This window comes from Leuresthes tenuis, unplaced genomic scaffold, assembly GCF_036924035.1.
Source record: "Leuresthes tenuis unplaced genomic scaffold, fLeuTen1.0.hap1 SCAF_14, whole genome shotgun sequence".
Lineage (NCBI taxonomy): Eukaryota > Metazoa > Chordata > Actinopteri > Atheriniformes > Atherinopsidae > Leuresthes > Leuresthes tenuis.
Window position 1 is genome coordinate 15,785,149 of NW_027325368.1, and position 14,603 is coordinate 15,799,751.

The 14,603-nt window shown below is 40.0% G+C and overlaps 1 protein-coding gene across 1 annotated transcript in view; it reads left to right on the forward strand.

Annotated features, from left to right (window-relative positions):
• The first annotated feature begins 4,479 nt into the window (after window positions 1–4,479).
• The window catches only part of LOC140269525 (glypican-1-like), a 65,759-nt gene continuing 55,635 nt past the window's right edge, over window positions 4,480–14,603 (forward strand). Inside the window, exons 1-2 of the mRNA XM_072364671.1 lie at window positions 4,480–4,607; window positions 4,737–5,273. Of these exons, the coding sequence (XP_072220772.1) occupies window positions 5,114–5,273 (160 nt within the window). The 5' untranslated portion in view covers window positions 4,480–4,607; window positions 4,737–5,113. The remainder of the gene's footprint in view (window positions 4,608–4,736; window positions 5,274–14,603) is intronic.

Sequence of the window (14,603 nt, forward strand, 5' to 3'; positions counted from 1 at the left end):
AGGCCTTGATAAAAAAAGAAACTTTACACATGACTGTGTTTCAACTGGCAAGGATGAAGGCACGTGAAATCATAAAGTCTTTGGAGACACGGAGGAGGATGGAGAAAAAAAAAAGGAGAGTGCGTACAAGAGAGACAATGTAAATGAAATGAGGTGAATAAAACAGACAATGAACAAGAAAAGGAAGAGATGGATCTGGTGAGTAATGTGTACAGACTCAAGCACTCCACTGAGTGTGCTGAACTGTGGCTAATGGTTGACATTAAAACCTAGAGAGGCTGCAGAATCGATGCTATCTGTAATAGCCCAGCATAAGACTGATTTTAGGGAGAGGACACACTGATCTCCCTCTAAAGAGTGATTATATCTGTTGAAACAGCACACTGATGTTTACTGAGACACTCTCCTTTTTGACTGGCCAATCCTGGGACTTGCTCATTATCACTTTTGTTTTATATAGGGCGTGACTTTGGTTCTGTATGTGTATGTCTTTTATCAGTTTAGACTGTACCGTGCTCTCTTTTTATCTGATGTTGACATAAAACCCTGCTCATGAGAGCAATATTTACCTGTGTTTTTTAGTGCCTTGCATAAAAATCACAAACATTTATGGACATTTTATATGTGTATGTGAGCTGACCTTTAACATAAAATGAGATTGCTACATGGTCCATATATGGGTGGCTTAAAAGGCAGTTTTTAACATACCTATATAGTAGCCTATATAAATGTGCATGTACTGGCACTGCTTTGTGTCAGAATGTGTTTTTGAACAGCTACAGTACTTTACTATAGTTTTCCCGTCCTGCTGTTGCTTCACAACATTGACCTGTTTCTCTGATATTTTAATAATTATTTTTAATTATGTACTATAGATGATGACATAGCCCAAGATGGATCTTTTTGCCCATTCAGTAATTTTTGTAATGGGTGAACCTATCCTTATCTTTACTAATTAACAGATTGAGTGCCACTGTTTTTGCTTGGAACACGTGATTTAACCACATCCATAATATTTCTACTCAGTTGCGATGCAATTTTTGCTAGAAAACCCCATCACGCCCTGAATCTGCTCACGCCATAATTACTGCACATGTACACTAAACTGACTCTTGCTTATTTATGGCCTCTCACCCCATGCTCTCCTCTTTCTTTGCTAGCATTCTGCCGGTCTCCTGAACTTCCCCCAGCATCCTGCTCCTCATTAGAAGGCCTTTCATGGTCAGAGCCCGTAAAACTTCAATGAGAGGCAGCCTGAAGAAAACGTGGCTGTTCTGTGGCTTTATTGAGCATTAATTACATAATCTCCATACCAGACAGTAGAGGGCCAATCAGTTCTCCACTGCCACAGCCGACCTATGACCACATGTTGGACACAGTCAGACACATAAACTCACATTTCACACACCAACTGCCTCTGACACAGACACACATACACACATAAAGGTCATGCATACACAAACCCATATATAATACAGACTGACATGTTATCACACACATGCTTTGAGCCCACAAGACTCATTAACCCCTACCCACATGTGCTTAACACAGCCTGATGTTCCGTCACAGCCACCAGTAAAGTAAGGCAAAAGCATTTCACAGACAGAGAAAAGCAGTCTCTGTCTATTGTGTGACACCGCTACATACTTTCTCAATTTCAGTGTTACTTTGATGCTATTGCAGCAGATTTACTCTGGCACACAAGCACAGGCTACAGATGACGAAGACACTTGATGAAGCAGAACATATATGGAATTCATGCCCACTCATTTCAGAGCTATAATAGTGGGATACGACTGTGGCCATTTGTCAGTTGGTGATTTGTGAGGTGCTGTCCTATTTGTTTGGACTCAACCAGCGATGAGGAGCAGGCTAATTATAGAGCTGCTTTTCTAATGTATTCATAAACAATGTCTGCCTTTGAAAATAGAATGATTGGGAGCGGGAAATGACTCATGTTGCCACAATGTTCCCTCCTTCTCACCTTCGTTTCTCTTTCCTCCCTTTGTGCCACACTTTGTCCATCTGTCATGTGATAGCCTCTAAATCTGGGCTTCAGAGTTTGTTTGTTTTTTCTTCCCTTTTTAATTATTTTTTTTCTTTATGTGTCACTGCAACAATCTGCAGAGGCATCGAATTCTTCAAACAATCCTTAAGAAGCGTCACCCATAGGAATAACACCATCCAACACTGTCTGACTGAGTTTCACATGCTAAAGTGAGTAATGGTGCATTAGTCTAAGTGAGAGAAGTGTGTGTTTGTTGACATAACACAACTTTCCATAAATTCACAGAATCAGAAAGAAAGAAAAAAAAAATCCCTTGGTTACTTGACATTTTGCTGCCAATGGCCACAACAAGGCACCGGCCATCTGGGTTTGAGGCTCGGAACTAGAAATCAGTGATCCTAGCAAAAGCACTATACTAACAAATGAAAAACCCAAGAATGTCCAAAGTGTAGCTTCCTTTGTAAACAAAGCATTTTCGTTGGAGTTATAAATGTCTGCAGAATAGTGAAAGCACGCCAAAAAGTATTAGAATTAAGCCTAGAAACATAATCCTCTCATTCTCAGATGCGATACGAATCGACAATGTTACATTTGTCTGCCTGTTACACTATAGCACCACACTTGGGCATGAATAGCTGTTAATGTAGCCCATATGCAACAAAACGGTGACCTTATCCCATTATAATTGTGCACAGTAGTGTGCAAATGTCTTGATCCTCCCCCCATTTCTTTATGTTTACTTCGAGGAGGCCAGCTTTTCTTGTAATCTTAATTCTCAGGCTTTCTGAAGGTCTTTCACTCTTTTTTTTCGGTTTCTTTTTATTAGATTTCACTGCAGTCCTTGTACCTGTTCATTTTCAGAGGAAAGTGTTTTTTCTTTTTGTTTGTTTGTGTGTTCATTAAGCTACTTAACTGTGACCTGTGAATTCTGCAAACATAAAAGGCACTTAACACTGGTGATGAATCAGTGTTGTGTCTACACATAGCAGACAACTTAACAAAGAACTAACTTTTAAATTTGCATCTTCAGGCCCTTTGTTACTAGCTGCCTGCAAGACAGACATGTAAATAAAAGACATGTAATTTGTTCCCATTTCTTTGTTGCATCAGCAAAAAATGCAGAAGATAATGCAGTTTGACAAAGTGATTCGCAAATAGCTCTTAGATGAAAACTTGGCATATCTCAGCATGGGGGCAGTGCGTTCTTAAAAATTTTGAGGAAACTGGACAAGTGGAGGGCAAGAAAAGAAGTACCATGTCTAAAAATTATAAACAATAGAAGAACAGAGTTGGAAAGGGACGTCTCTAAGGAATAGGGAAAAAAACCCAGCAAAGACCTGACATGAGACCTGAGAGATACATCTGGACCCGCAGTTGATGCATGATGATCACCATTGAAAGGTCGCTGTCAAGAAGCCATTCTTGGGGACATTTAGAAAGTATTTACAAAATGAAAATGTGGGTCAACAGATTTTATGGTGTGATAAATCCTGACCAGATCCCGGACCTTAACACTGAGCAAGCAGTGTGGGATCATCTTGACAGAGAGCAGAGCAAAAGGCTGGCAACATCCAAAGAAAAACTTCAGAATCTCCCTTAAGAAGCCTGGAGAACTATTCCTGAGGACTACTTTTTAATCTTAAGAAAGTTTGCCAATGACAGCTCAAGCTGTGTTAAAGAATAAAGGTGGCCACATTGAATATTGACTTTGAAGCTCCTTAGAAGTTTGTTAACTCTCTCTCCCTCTCTCTCTCTCTCTCTCTCTCTCTCTCTCTCTCTCTTTGTAATACGATTTTGCGCATATTTCAACAACACTTTGACCACGTTTCACTCCCCTTCCAATATAAAGGAAATGATGGTTGGCATAAAACTTTTTCACAGTTATGTATAGCTTTTACTTTCTTGATTTCGAGTTTCAGTCAATACTGAAATTACCAAAGAATATCTTAACGTTTACGCTACTAATCAACAAACAGCGGCACATGTCCAGAATCAGAGGATCATTTACCAGGTGACAGGTAGCCTGACCTTGTAGCTGCACAAGGCAGATTGTGACTTGTTGGCCAATTAACTGCACTCTGAGGAGTGATGAGGCTTGTGCATTCATTGCCTTAAAGATGTTCTCAGCAGAGTGCTCAACACTGTGTTCGGAAAAGGCTCAAGGGCTCACCCACAGGTTAGGTGTGACACCTGGCCGGCGGTGAACAAGCTGTCAGGATGCATAGAGCACATTCCTCACCTGAGAACCAAACCTTATGATACATCAATGATCATGCACTCTCAGTCTATCACAAAATACGAATGACAGACGTTTCTATAGGTACATCTATCGTTTCAACCTGTTATAAGTTGATGTAATTCAGAAACGTCTAAAATTTCAAATAAGGCTGGATGAAACGAAACTGGTACGTTGCTCTAAACCTCTGCTCTCTGTCTCCCTCTCCTCCTCTCTGTCTGCTTGCCTCTCCCCGCCTCTCTCTCATTCCACAGAGTGGCAGCGCTGGCATAGCATCGTTCAGAAAGCCCTGAGCTGAGCTGCGGTATCTGCCTGTGTGCACCTCTTTACACAGATCCCTTTGGGCCGTTAAAGCCGGCTGGCGTGAGTCAACAGAACCAGGCTGCATGGCGTCAGCCAGTGCAGTGCTATTTTCTGACATGACTTAAAATAGCTTATTTCAGCTGTAAATGCGTAACCTAATTCTTTCATCTCTTGCTTCTCCCTCTGTAGGTGAGCCAAAACCCCAACGGTGGATAAAGAGGACAGGAGATCTGTACTTATCCAGGGCAGCCTTCTGCGAGAGATTATTATTTGGGGAAAATAATAAAGCTCCTGTACTGTCCCCAGGAAAACACGGGAAATCTGCGGTGTGAGGAATCGCTTCTGTGCCGTGCAGCAGTGCGGAGAGAGCAGCCACACTCTCAGCACACGCACTAAAAGGGCAAAAGGGAGCAGGAAGGTGGAGGGTGTTTTACGCACAGCGGCACCAAGTAGCCCCGTTTGCTCTAACCAGGAGTCACTTACTCCGTGAAGGACTCAACATTGTCTCGTTGTCCCTTGGTCGGATTTTCACTTGACTAAGTCCATACCTACAGGGGTTGACAGGAATGGATTCCTTCATCATAGTGGCTCTGGCACTGTGCTCTCTAACCGCACCAGCCTATGGGGACAAAGGGACCAGCAAAGCCCGGAGTTGTTCGGATATCCGGCAGTTTTACGGTGGAAAGGGATTCCCTCTGGATGATGTCCCTCAGTCTGAAATATCAGGTAAGCTCCTTCAAAATACAACCGGTCCAAGTCCGTCATTGATCTTGTGCGCACCCTTTTATGAATTCAATGTATTTATCCCTGCGTCCAAAAATGCTCTTAAAGTAACTTTTTGTCCGAATAAACTCTAGCTTCTTATATGAAATTGGACAATAATATGTTTAATAAATGGCAAAGACCTTAAATCCAAACCATAAATATATTTTGGGCCCTAAGTTCAGTTACACAAGCCGTGTTTTACATCGTTGTATTTCTGAATTTTTCATTTTAAATGAATAATTGTAAGTTTGTATGTAACTGGTTTCCAAACTTGAAGAAGTGGCCTGAGAGAGTCTGGGTCTCGTGTTGTCACAAAATTTTAAATGAACTATTTATCTTTGTTTGTTTGACAGAGAAGAGAAGGCATCTATCTTTACAGCTCTTAAATCTGTTGTCACACTCATTCCATGTCACACGGTGCTGTAAAGCAGAGGAGCTCTAGCTCTGGGTTATCTACGAAGATGAAACGCTGCTTTGAAAAGATATTCAGACAGAGCAGACATCTGTCTGTTTGATCCATGATCAAAAAATAAGAGAAAGTCCCCTCAACTTCTCTCTCCCTCTACATTTTGGAAACACAGGATCAGCACCTCACTTTCTGTTCCCCTTTATCAGTTTCTCTGTTACTGTAAACTTTCTATTCCTGAACATACTCCGTAATTTTATCCTTTAAACAGTTTTCTGTTCAAGCAGAGGATTGCCAGCCAAATGAGTTGCCAGACAGTCACTTGACCATATACTGTAACCGCACTAATATGATGTCGCTTGCGTTGTCATTCATGGTCTGATGTCAGTCTCAAGCCCCTCTGCACTTCAGATGGTTACATGTTTGCCTCCCCTGGAATTCAGTGCGGTGCTTTCAGGCACATCAACACACATAGACACATGTAGTTTACTGCAGTTCCAGGTTCTACTGTTACGGTATCATACATGCATGGACAAGACAGGAGACGTAGGCCATGTGTGAACACACAGCAACTCTCCTGTGTATATCTAAATGGAATATATCAGAGTTTTGATCTTGCATTTTTTTGTATTTCACTGATTTAAAAGTGTTAACTTGAAGAGCTATTCTCCAATGGTTGAAAGCTTTCAGATTGAAGTGTGTGTGGACGTGTTCAATTCAAATGAGTATTTTTTGCCACAATAACAACGATCCCTTTCAGTCTGAGAGCACACCCTGACACACAAGAATATACAATAAAAAATTATTCTGTATCAGTCACTTACTTCTCCACTGTGTAATTCATTTTAAAAAAGGAGCCTTTCTCCCCTGTGAAAGATCTTGGTCCATTAGCACAAACTGGGAGGTTCTGAGACATACAAAGCTGACTTCAACAGTGTTTCCCTCAAGGTCATGCACTCAGAAATAATTCCAGAGGAAGCTGCACTCTCTTTTCTTATAGTATTTACATTCTTGAACAACACCGTATGGTTGCAGAAACAGCAATTGAGTCTTGGCAAAAATAGTATTTATACAGACAGCTGAGCCACATGACGTATCCAACGAGCTGTACCTGGGCAGGTTTTGTGGTGTGGAGCAAGTCTATCCTTTTTTGGGGAGGTGGGAGGTTACTTGGTCTGCAACAGTTCAGGCTTGTTGTACATGTCAAAGTAGCATCAGTGCAAAAATAAAAGGTTTCACAACACATCAATACTATAACTTGATGGTCAGAGTTATCCACTTCACTTGTCAGCAGTGTTGTAGCTAATCAATTTAATGTATAGTTTTGTATATATATTTTCTACTTGATGTCTCCTAGTTCTCTAATTATGTTTAGCTTTGACTGAGTGGCTTGAATTGCGCATTATGAGAGCATGAGAGGAAAATGATATCGTATGCTAATATGTCCTGTAAGTATTTCCAAGTGATTACTCTCACACATTGAAGGTAGATTGGAGCAACTATAAAATTTGAGGGAGGGGCAGTAATGGTATGAAACTGTTATCTCATCATCATCATGCTTTTCATCATAAGTTAGAGCAGTGAGGGCCAAGTAGTAAGCGGACGCTTCCAATTTACTTGATTGACCATGCTGAATAAATCATTTGATAGTATTAACACCCGGCCATGGTCTCTTAAGAGATCCAGCTTTCTGCCAAATGTCTGCAATCCATAATGCTTTAAAGAGCGAATCTGTCTTGTCATGACACCAGCTATTCCTCTTGTTTCAATCAATGATGTGGAGCTTACCTAAGTTTGGGGTCAATGCATTCTTAGTAAGACAGAAAATAAAGGAGTGACAGACAGTGAGGACCAGGAGGAGCTGGATAAAGGAGGGGAGATTCAGTTTTCTCCACTGACAATATTCCTCCATGTATCCCTGTCACTTGGCTCTTGGGCATAAATAACCATTCATCAGCAGCAGTCTGGCATCTTAAACACCTAGTAAAACATGAAAGGTTTAATTTATGCCTCCAAATTATGAACCACTTGAATGTTGTGGAGGATCTCTGACATTTCCAGAGGGTACTTCCCGCTGTGACACTAGAGCTTGATCAACTTAATGTATTGGCTGGGCCTGACTCAAGGTCACATGCTGAGTACATCAGCATGATTCAGCCCAGGAGAACGCTGTGAGAGCATTGCTTCCTAACTCTAAAAATGATGTTCAGTTGAAGCACTTAACAGCAACTGCACAGCTCCTGGGCACACAAACAATTATAAGTCCATTAAACTGTTATTAGGTGCACAAATTGCAAATAATATATATGGAAGTACAAGCAAATAAAGCTTGAATAAGGCATGGAAGTTATATGCCAAAGGAAAATATGTGATTAAAAAATGTTGTTTCCTCAATTTTCAAGTCTATGATTTTAGATTTTAAATGCACCCTGTTTTTTTATTGCATACTTTCTCATCTCATTTTAAGGTGCTTTTATAAACATCTGCAATGAAGAAAAGGTAAGAATTATTCACCGGCCCATACTGTTCGTATTTGTTTGATTGTGCTCCGTAAGTGGCGATAAATGATTCCCAAATATTACTTTCACATTGATACGCCTCGTAAAACGTTGCGTAAGGTCCCCTATTCTTAAATAATCTGCCCTGGAGAAAAATCCTGCTGAAGAAAGCTATTTAGTTAAGGATGAGCTGCGTTGAGGCGATGTTTACCAGACCATCGCAGCATCATGAGCTGAGCACTTTAAAAATGAAAAACGTTCACAGGGAATAAGTTATTTATATATTAAAGGGGGAAAAAAAAGTGAGCTGACTGATGCTTTCAGAATGAGCATGATGATTCAACTCTGCAGAGTGTGATCAGTTTTGGAAACGGCTCTTTATTTTTGTCAGTGTTTACCAAAAATGGATGATTGATTTTTCTGATACTCATCTGTCTCCTCCCTATGCTACCCCTTCCCCGTCCCACCCCATCATTACAGTCCTGATGACTTATCTTTTAGTCTTTCAGAGGATGACATTCTTCATCTCTTTGTGTCTCTCTCTCATCAGCTCTTAAAGAGAGAGGCGCCAGCCGCTCTTTGAAAGCAGCTGGCAGCCAATGAGTGTTAGATCCTCAATGTCACATAAGCCTATACAAAGAGACAAGCTGTATGAGACATCTGCAGGAAGGCTGGTAACATTTTGGCATTGATTTTCTCATGCTGTATGTTGTGTTGTTGTTGATTGCTGGTTGCTACAGACTGACTGAGTATGGTGCTCTGGAGCATCATTTCTAACCCGTGTTTGGCTAATGATACAGTGGGATTGCTGCTCACCAGGCCTGGTAGGACCTCTAAGAACACTAGTCACTAAATACTAGCTTGTGGCAGGAAACATAGTGTGATCTGTATGGTAGCCCACTGTGAAAGTATGGGAATATTTTCAGCTAAGCAGCTTGATGCTGAATTTGGGACTTTTTCTAGAAAATGTAAAACGGTACAGTACAGTACAATTGTAGCTGACACAGAGTGATATTTTTTAAAACATTTTTAGTGCAACTTTGTTTAGTTAGTTATCTTCACTGCATTACCATAATGAACTCACAATCCATGAATGTAGTGATGTGGGGACACACATATACAATAAACACAAGTATTTAATCTGAATTAATTAATCTGTGTTGTAATTCCTTATTTACCAAACCTGACAGCTGCCCATCTGACAAGTCTGGAACATCGGTGAATGTATGTATTTCATATTTCCGGTGTGTAAAACATTAATTCTCCCTTTTTTTTTCTAGTTGATTCAACATATTGAATTTTTGTAGCAAATGAGTGCACTGTGAACTTATCTGATTTCTCTTACTGTATAATGCACTAACATCCCCTTCTGCAACAGCGAGTGATGCCTTTTGCAAGCATAGTCTGGAATTCGTCTTTGTGTTGTGCTCAAGTGCTATTTTGTTTGTTCATGTGTTGGAGGCATGAGCAGACACAGCAGGGGGCCTCTTGTCATCACTGGCTCTTCACGTCCATTTGGTGTAGAATCGCTTTTAAATGTTTTCAGATGTAGATTCAAACACGGAGGTGATCAAGCTGTTTCACTGACTGCCTGACATCTTTGGAACAGTTTATCTTGCCATATACGCACAACTCAGACTGTAGACGTGTTGAAATCTCTTATTAAGATTCACTCCTTCTTCTCGGCTTTTGACTTAAGACTCCCGAACAAATCATTTTGTGTTGGGTTGTGTTATTATACCAATTTTCCCCCATCAATATATTATTTTATATGTAATGTTTTTATATTTTTTTCTCTCAGAAACATCAAATCACAGATCAGAAACATCTTACCTTGTTTTAAATGTTCATTCATTAGAGCTGCCTGGATCAAAGAATGACCACCAAGCAAAACTGTTTAAGCTATAATGACATTTATGATTTGTGCGCATATGGTGAATCCAACAGAGAAATAAATTAAATCAGCAATGCTACATATTGCTATACTAAAAATGTCTCCATAGAGATAAATGGATAAACCTAACGTAACCATAGATAGCAAATGCAGTATGTGGTACAATAAGCTGTTAGCGTTTTTACTGTTGTGGACTATGCTGTGTCTAACTTTATCCTAACTGAGATGTTCTTATTTTGTATACGGAGGAAAACTCAAGTGATCACACATAATTACACGTGTGGAAGTCATTAACTGTCTTGGAGATAAGAGAGCCAAAACTTATTTGAAGGTTAACGTCAGTATAAAGTACCGTGCCTCTGTTGGTCCCCCTCCTCAGACAGATTAAAGCAAAAGCAACAGTTGTTTCTGTTCTACAGTGTGCAGGCTCATAACTCTGCTGTGGTTTAAAGAGTGTCAATTCCTGTATCCTAGATCCTGTCTGCGCTTGTTCATGTGTAGCTGTGTGTGTTTATGAGAGTGCAACTGAATATACTGAAGCTGTTAAAATGCTGAAGTCAGTAAGAAGCCTCTTGAAGCATTAAGCCATAATGGGCTGCAGGGAGCATGAAACAGACCACATGCGTTTGATGTTCTCTAAAGAGAGAAAGAGGGCAGATGGACGGCTGACTTGACTCAGGCTGCCCTGGTCTGCTCTGCTTTTCTTGTGCCTGCAACACCCTGTTGATGGGTTATATGTAAGAGCAGCTGAAAAATGGAAAAATTGTTGGAAGGAAATTGCATCTTTTAAAAATGTGTACTTCCTCGTGTCATCATGTTGATAATGTTAGAAGAAACATGAACATCTGGAGGACAGCCTGTAAAAGTCATGTTTAGTTTAGTTCCTTTGAACTCTGGATATTGTGCGAAACGAGTATGAAAGAAAAAAGAAGGAAACTTTTTACTTTGCTGTTTTCTTAATCTTTGAGTATTCCCGATTAAACATAAACGTTTTTGTTGAAATATTTTCAGGGTGAAGAATAGAAATAACTGTCAAATTTAATATTAATTTTCAATTTAAAAAAAACACAAGTCAAGTCATCTGTTTGGGCAGATGGATAAACGCTGATAAATATGTCACAACTTCTCTGGCAAGTTCCCATGACTAATACCAGAAAATTACAACTAATTACTTCAAAATGAAAAAAAAAGCAAAATATCCACTGCCTTTTTTCTGTCCAACACACACCTCAGCTGATGCCAGCCCTGTAGCTTCTCTTCACTTCTCAGGCTCCTTTTGTCTTTTGTTCCCCGACACTTACCTAATGTGAGAGTAGGAGTTCACACGTACAACCCTCTCTGAGTAACAGACAAACAGATGACACAGAGTTTTTTTGCTCGTTTCTTTTTTTTTAAAGCTCCACAGAGGGTGGTAGTCATTGCAACACACAAAGGTGTGTTTTTGTATGTGTTTTGACTCTTTCTGGATAACTGGTCCTCATGTTAACCAAAGCCCAGTCCTAATGAGACTACTGACCTGATCCTGGTTAGGGTTGGAAGAGGTGGATTTCTGTTGTACGTTCGGGTTCTGGTTAGAGTTGCATATGAATTGGCCGTAATCAGTACTGTGGTTTGGGTTAGGCAGTCAATGATGAATGGAAGTCAGTGCAACGTTCTAACATAATAGCTGCACAAACCCGTGTGTGTGTGCGCGCGTGCGTGCGTGCTTGTGTGTGCGTGTATGGAGTATGGAGGGCGTGTGTTGTTTCCCTTTGAGGGCTGCAGTGTGCCAGCATATGACTCTTTTTTGTCTTCAGAAGAATTGGCTGTGTCAAAAGAAGAATTATTCCCTTGTTACTACAAGATCCTTCACTATTGCTGGTTGTGTGTGTTTGTGTGTGTCAGTGTGCGTGTGTTTGTCTGTGTGTGAGACAGAGCTGGGGTTCAGATGTGAGTGCATGTGCCCAATGTGTCCACGAGTGAATGAAAGAGTATCTATTTATGTGTGCAACACAGATGTGTGCACCCTGCATGACTTCTGAAGTCCTGGTGAGAATGTTATTAAACTGTTTCCTTTCCATTTGCTGACATTGTGTGAAGACGCATGTTTTATTGCTGTCATTTTTTGTTTTGCCCTTTTTTTAAACCATGAAAAGTGCATGTGTGCCACATCAGAGCGTCGTGGTCTGTGTCACTGCGAGCTGTGCTCTCTGTAGACTAGGTGAGTATTTGAAGTGACAAGGAACTAGCAATAGCTCTCAGCGTGGATTTGCTATTGCTCCAGCTACCTCTTCTCTTTCCCTCCTCCTGCTTGACAGATGGTGCAGACCCAAACCAAGGCGGCCACTGCCATTCTAAGTGAGGGCTCACAGTAAGAATTTTACAGTGTGACACGCCCTTCACCAACACACATAATGCACAGGCTGCAGCTGTGGACCAGAGTATTCATTTGGAGTCTTTCAGTCTTTGGCTAAGACACGTCCCAGAGGAATAATCCTGTGGTTATGGTACTATAGCAACAAATTTGGCAGGCCCACAGGGACAGACAAACACACACATTCTTTTTATTGTATTCATTCTGATAGCCACTTAAGGTTCCGGATTTCAGTTTTTACTTACAGTTCTTAATCTAAGCATGGGCTTACTGTTAATAATTTAACCTGGGTTAAAGTCATGATTTTTCTCTGTTTTTAAAGGATCATTATACAAGCAATGTTGTCTCGCAGGGGACCATAATTGTGAACTTCAAGACAAAATAAGGTGAAAAAAAAACGTCTCACATGTTTAACCTGTATCTGCAGGTTAAAAGTCTGGAAATGCAGATTTTTTTTGTCCAGGAAATTATTTATTCAACTATAACCAAAGCCACATTGTTATGGGGAGTTAGCTCAGTTGTTTATTTTATAAATTTGGCTCCAGAACATCTGAAGTGCTGCCTATTTTGACAAACATCAGTATTTGATACTGGGGTGATAAAAACAGGCTGTCGTGGAGAAATCTACCCTCTGGTGAGATGGCATGATGGTTGGTGTGGGGAGAAAGCTGTGTTGTATGAATAGGTCAAACATGGGACGTTTATTAAGAATACTGAGGTTTGAGCCCTGTTTGAAACCAAAAGCAAATGTCTGATAAATGTAAACTTGTTCAATTTAGGTTTTTTTCGCCCTTTATTCTCCTTTCTTGTTTCAGCTTCCATTAGTAGTTTGTTCCGGGTAAGGCATGAAAAATGTTTGAAAGGTAATGGTTTTAGTTAAGGTTGACCCTTTTACATTAGAGAGCCTTTTTGCTTGAAACACATTCTGATTTGAAGCAGCTGTGAGAGCCTAAGCCTGGCCAAGTTGATTTGTTGCAAAAACATATTTGCACCTCCAATCTGAAAAAAAAAGGAATGTAACAATTAACAAATTCAGCTAATAGATGTCTATAGAGTGCAATCTTTTATAAGCCATTTCAGACACCATCATGGACACATTTGGACACATTTGAAATGTGGAGTTTTCACTCTTTTCATTTTACAGATCAAACAATTATGCAATTGCAAACAAACACAAAAAATTGCAGGCCAAAAATAGTTGTTAATAGTTGCTATTAAAAAAAAACAGCACTACATGTTACCTTAGGCCATAGGGATCTTAAATTATAGCTTTCTCTTTGTTTTTTTTTTTGCTTTTTTAAATTAATGTGCACCAAAAAACGATTCTATTTGTTTCAAAGTAGCAAAAACTTTGTCAGGCAATTGGCATTTTGGTTCGACAAGTGGCTGATTTGAGTCTGAAAATAGATAATGCAGCAACTACATTTTAAAAGGCCTAGCCACATTTTTCAATACATGCACATGATACAGATTTACCAAAGATAGGAAAAAGCAGGTGCAACAGAACATATATTCCACAACAGCAAAGGCACCTTTGATAAGCAGTCATTCAGTTGTGTTGTTAGAAATCGTTTTGAAGAATACTGGAACTGACATCTTTGTAGAGTTAGTGTGTTTGTGAGATTCCATATTTCAGAGATAGTGCATATCTGTAGAAACTGGACGGCAGACCATCGAGTTTTCAGGAAGTGCACGTGTTTCTGCATTTGTGCATGTGTAGGCAGAAGGTGTTTCAAGTCTTGTGAATATCTTCTTTGTCTCCTGTTTCCCCTCCTTTACCCTGAGGTGTAAACATTGTTCCTCATAATCTCTTCCACACTCCAAGCACGGTTCCACTCTCTGGATGCAGAGAAGTTGCCACTTTTTCATCAGCCGTAGTAAATCTACAGCAGTTTTTTATTTATTTATTTTCTTAATCATTCTTTATGTATGATTTTTTAGCTGTAAGGCAATGGGCTCCGCACAATTTCTTTTATTGCCTTTTTTCTATTTGGCATTCATAATTTCCTGAAGACTTTCTGTATTTCAGATAAACTGTTTCAAACCAGCTTCTGTTATCATCATTTCCTCCAACTTGCTATTCTCTTTCTGAAACTTTTCCCCGTCTTAAAGGCTTTATCTCTCTCGTTTGCTTCCAATC